This window comes from Nematolebias whitei, chromosome 20, assembly GCF_014905685.2.
Source record: "Nematolebias whitei isolate Nwh7 chromosome 20, NemWhi1, whole genome shotgun sequence".
NCBI lineage: Eukaryota > Metazoa > Chordata > Actinopteri > Cyprinodontiformes > Rivulidae > Nematolebias > Nematolebias whitei.
Window position 1 is genome coordinate 32,671,316 of NC_056517.1, and position 3,778 is coordinate 32,675,093.

Consider the following 3,778-nt stretch of genomic DNA (forward strand, 5'->3'; position numbering starts at 1 on the left):
CTTTCTTCTTGCCACTCTTCCATAAAGGCCAGATTTGTGCAGTGTACGACTGATTGTTGTCCTATGGACAGACTCTCCCACCTCAGCTGTAGATCTCTGCAGTTCATCCAGAGTGATCATGGGCCTCTTGGTTGCATCTCTGATCAGTCTTCTCCTTGTTCCAGATGAAAGTTTAGAGGGACGGCCGGGTCTTGGTAGATTTGCAGTGATCTGATACTCCTTCCATTTCAATATGATTGCTTGCAAAGTGCTCCTTGGGATGTTTAAAGCTTGGGAAATCTTTTTGTATCCAAATCCGGCTTTAAACTTCTCCACAACAGTATCTCGGACCTGCCTGGTGTGTTCCTTGGTCTTCATGATGCTCTCTGCGCTTTGAACAGAACCCTGAGACTATCACAGAGCAGGTGCATTTATACGGAGACTTGATTACACACAGGTGGATTCTATTTATCATCACAGTCATTTGGGACAACATTGGATCATCCATAGATCCTCACTGAACTTCTGGAGTGAGTTTGCTGCACTGAAAGTAAAGGGGCCCAATAATATTGCACGCCCCACTTTTCAGTTTTTTATTTGTTAAAAAAGTTTGACACATCCAATAAATTTTATTCCACTTAACGATTGTGTCCCACTTGTTGTTGATTCTTCACAAAAAATTAAAATTTTATATCTTTATGTTTGAAGCCTGAAATGTAGCAAAAGGTTGAAAAGTTCAAAACGGGCCGAATACTTTCGCAAGGCACTGTAATAGCAAAATTTAACAACTTTTACATTTTGCACCGTTAACAAGTTTTCCCTACGTCAAAAATAAAATCAAAATATGCTCAATGTATCGCCATCTAGTGGCAAAACTGCAGAAAGCAGCCAAATTTATCTCCATTACCACTTCAGGAAGTCAAACGCAAAGTCTACGGCCTGTTGGGAGGAATAATCAGTTACCTGTAAAATATTTAGAATAACGTAGTTTACATTAGGAATCCTGAATACATCTTAAATTTGAACAGAAACAAAAACGGCTACAGTTCTACAGCAAACTCAAACTTTATTTTTCTGCATGTCTGAAAGCGAATTAAGAGTTTGAATTATTGGACAACAGGACGTTTTATCAAAAAAACAAAAAAAAAATCAAAAGCATTAATGAGCTCAGCTTCCTGAGGCTGTTAGGAGTGGTTTCAACAGTTTTAGTTTCTGCAGAAAAACAAAATAAACACTTCCGTCATAAACTCAACTCTGGAGAAAAGTCAAAGGAAACAGCGCCCCCAGTGGTGAAGCAAAGAAAACAGCTAATAAAACGCGTTTAGGACCGATCAGTTTTTTTAATCAGCTGCAAGATTTCACTCTGAATTCATCGTCCATCAGACAGTATTTACACCAGTGCTTCGGCCACTTCAACACCTTTACAAACAAACAAAAAAACATTCCAGTAAAACCGATCTGATTTTAAACACAAAAAGACAGAAGTTAAATTTACAAAAAAACCCAAAAAAACAACGGAAACGTTTCAGTTTTCAGGTCTAAACTCGTGAAGAAAACGTCAGCGACGATTTAAATAAACCCTGTTGATCCAGATGTGCTCAGCTGGAGGAAACAAGCGTTACTTTTTTAGGTTCTCCGTCGGGCTGCAGCCACTTTCTGTGCCACTAAAAAACAAATGCATAAGAAAACTGTTCCTGTTTTAACATAGTCCGGAACTTGTTTTACCTAAAACAAGATTTAACAGCAGGAAATGTTGATGAAAGCAGAGCGAGGCTGCTGAGGTCAGGAAAATATCGTTAAATATTCTGGTTAATTCCTGCGGTCCGACTGAAAACTGGACTCCTGTTTCACAAAGAGGCGACTCAGAAGTTTTCAGATTAAAGTAAAAACAATCAAACGTCTAAAATTAAAGTTTTTTTTTTTTTTGCTTCTTACATGACAAAGTTCACATCAACCTCCAGGTCAATGTCTGTAAAACTGTCAGTTGTACATCCCCTCTAGTTCTCAGAACCCGACTGGGGTTTCTCTCACTGTAGCAGAGGATTCTGGGTAAATTACAAAACGCATCAGGCAGCCCGAGGTGCAGCTCGTTACTCCTGCAGCACAACTTCCTTAAACCCTTCACAATAAAAGTGTTCAGGATCAGTGTTCAGTTCGTTCGTTCTGAAAACTTTAGGCTCTTGTAGAGCTTTAAATTCCTACTTTGTTCTAAAAACTAAAAAAAGTAAAAACTTTTCTCCGGAGTGCCTCCGAACCACCATCGAACCAAAGTTTACCAGGACGGCAGTGAGCGACCAGGAGAACCAGAATAGTTACAAGCAAAGACTTAATCTGCGTTTAACTCCGGAGTTTAATCTGACCTCAGGCTGCAAACAAAGGTTTCCTGTCAGAAACGCGTTTAAAGACACCAGATTCAAATATAAAATAAACTTTAATTTCCTGTAAATCCATGAAAGTGTTGGAGCCCGACACCAGAACCAACAGAAACACAATCAGTACCGTCCGACACAAAGATCAGCAGGTCTTGAACCTTAAAAACAAACAAAAAAATAATCTTTAAAGAAAAACCGAGAAGTTTCAGATTAAACCGTTTGTCTCGTCGCAAAATCAAACTAAAGGAGTTTCGTGTTCAGCAGTTCTTAAAGTTGCAGCAGAACCAGCCGTCGCTGGGCTTGGCACCGGGTGAAGTTCCTCCGCAGACGGAGCGCGCTCACTTCAGAGCTCCTCCTCCTCCTCGTGATGACGGGCCGGTCGGCGCCGCGGCGTCCGTCACTCGTCTGAGCCGGCCGAACGTTTCTGGTTCCTTTTACGAGGAGATCTTCTGGGAGAAGCTTTGTCTGGAGAGCGGGAGAGAGAAACTGAACGTCTGGCAGGAGACGGAAAACACGTCGCATTTAATTAGAATCGGAAAATTATAATCCTCACTGATCAGCAGGGTCAAATTATTTACCTGATCGTAAACAGGATTAACTCGCGTTTAACTTATTTTAACAAGAACCAGCTGAAACTGGATCTCTGATGACTGGAAATAATTTATTAATGTTTATTTCTCCCGCTGTCGACGCTTAAAAACAAATTAAAAAAATAAAAATTTAAAAGATGTCCGTCTTTTTTCTTAATCTTTTCACACAAATACACTCCAAACATTACTTGAAGCAGAACTGAACTCCTGACCCGGTCTTTATCTCTTCAGACTCTCAGCTGGTTTGACCACTTCACTTCTAAAAACCATTTAAAGTTCATCTCGTTTTCCTCTCAGTCTGTAGACCTCTGGGTGTTGGGTCTCTCTCATGAACACTCTGCGGTGATGTATGAGGTGCCGATCGGTCCACACCAACAGGTCTGGACCGTTCCAGTTCTCCTCGTTGGTGAACGTCACGTGAAGAACCGAACTGACCGACCGTATCAGAGTTCCCATTGCAAACTTCTTCAGACCGCTCCACAGTCCTTAGTACTGGTCTGTAAAAGCCATTGGTCCTGCTGTGGAGGGCCCAGAAAGACCACTGGTGATCGTCCAGCACTCAGCCGACAGACGGCATGAACACGTCAAAGATGTTCAACGATACAGGACTTTGTGGTCCAAATAAAGACAGAGACGTTCAGGAGCTGAACTTCAGCCAGAAGAACACAGTTTAAACAAAATATAGGAACTGGATGAGGCTGCGGTTGGTTCAACCAATTAATGAGTTTTATATGTGGACCAATCGCAGCCTATCACATCACCTGAGAGTCCCTTTGAACCAATCACAGCCCGTCTCGTCACCTGAGAGTCCCTTTGAACCAATCACAGCCCGTCTCG

The 3,778-nt window shown here is 41.6% G+C and overlaps 2 protein-coding genes across 3 annotated transcripts in view; one reads left to right on the forward strand and one right to left on the reverse strand.

The window, feature by feature from the left end:
- LOC119426617 (melanoma receptor tyrosine-protein kinase) overlaps positions 1-3,778 on the forward strand; it is a 531,032-nt gene that overhangs the window by 31,341 nt on the left and 495,913 nt on the right. The gene's annotated exons all lie outside the window — the stretch shown is intronic.
- The window catches only part of ssr1 (signal sequence receptor, alpha), an 8,634-nt gene continuing 6,294 nt past the window's right edge, over positions 1,439-3,778 (reverse strand). For both annotated transcript variants that reach the window (XM_037694187.1, XM_037694186.1), the window contains one exon: positions 1,439-2,816. In XM_037694187.1, the coding sequence (XP_037550115.1) occupies positions 2,749-2,816 (68 nt within the window). In that variant the 3' untranslated portion in view covers positions 1,439-2,748. The remainder of the gene's footprint in view (positions 2,817-3,778) is intronic.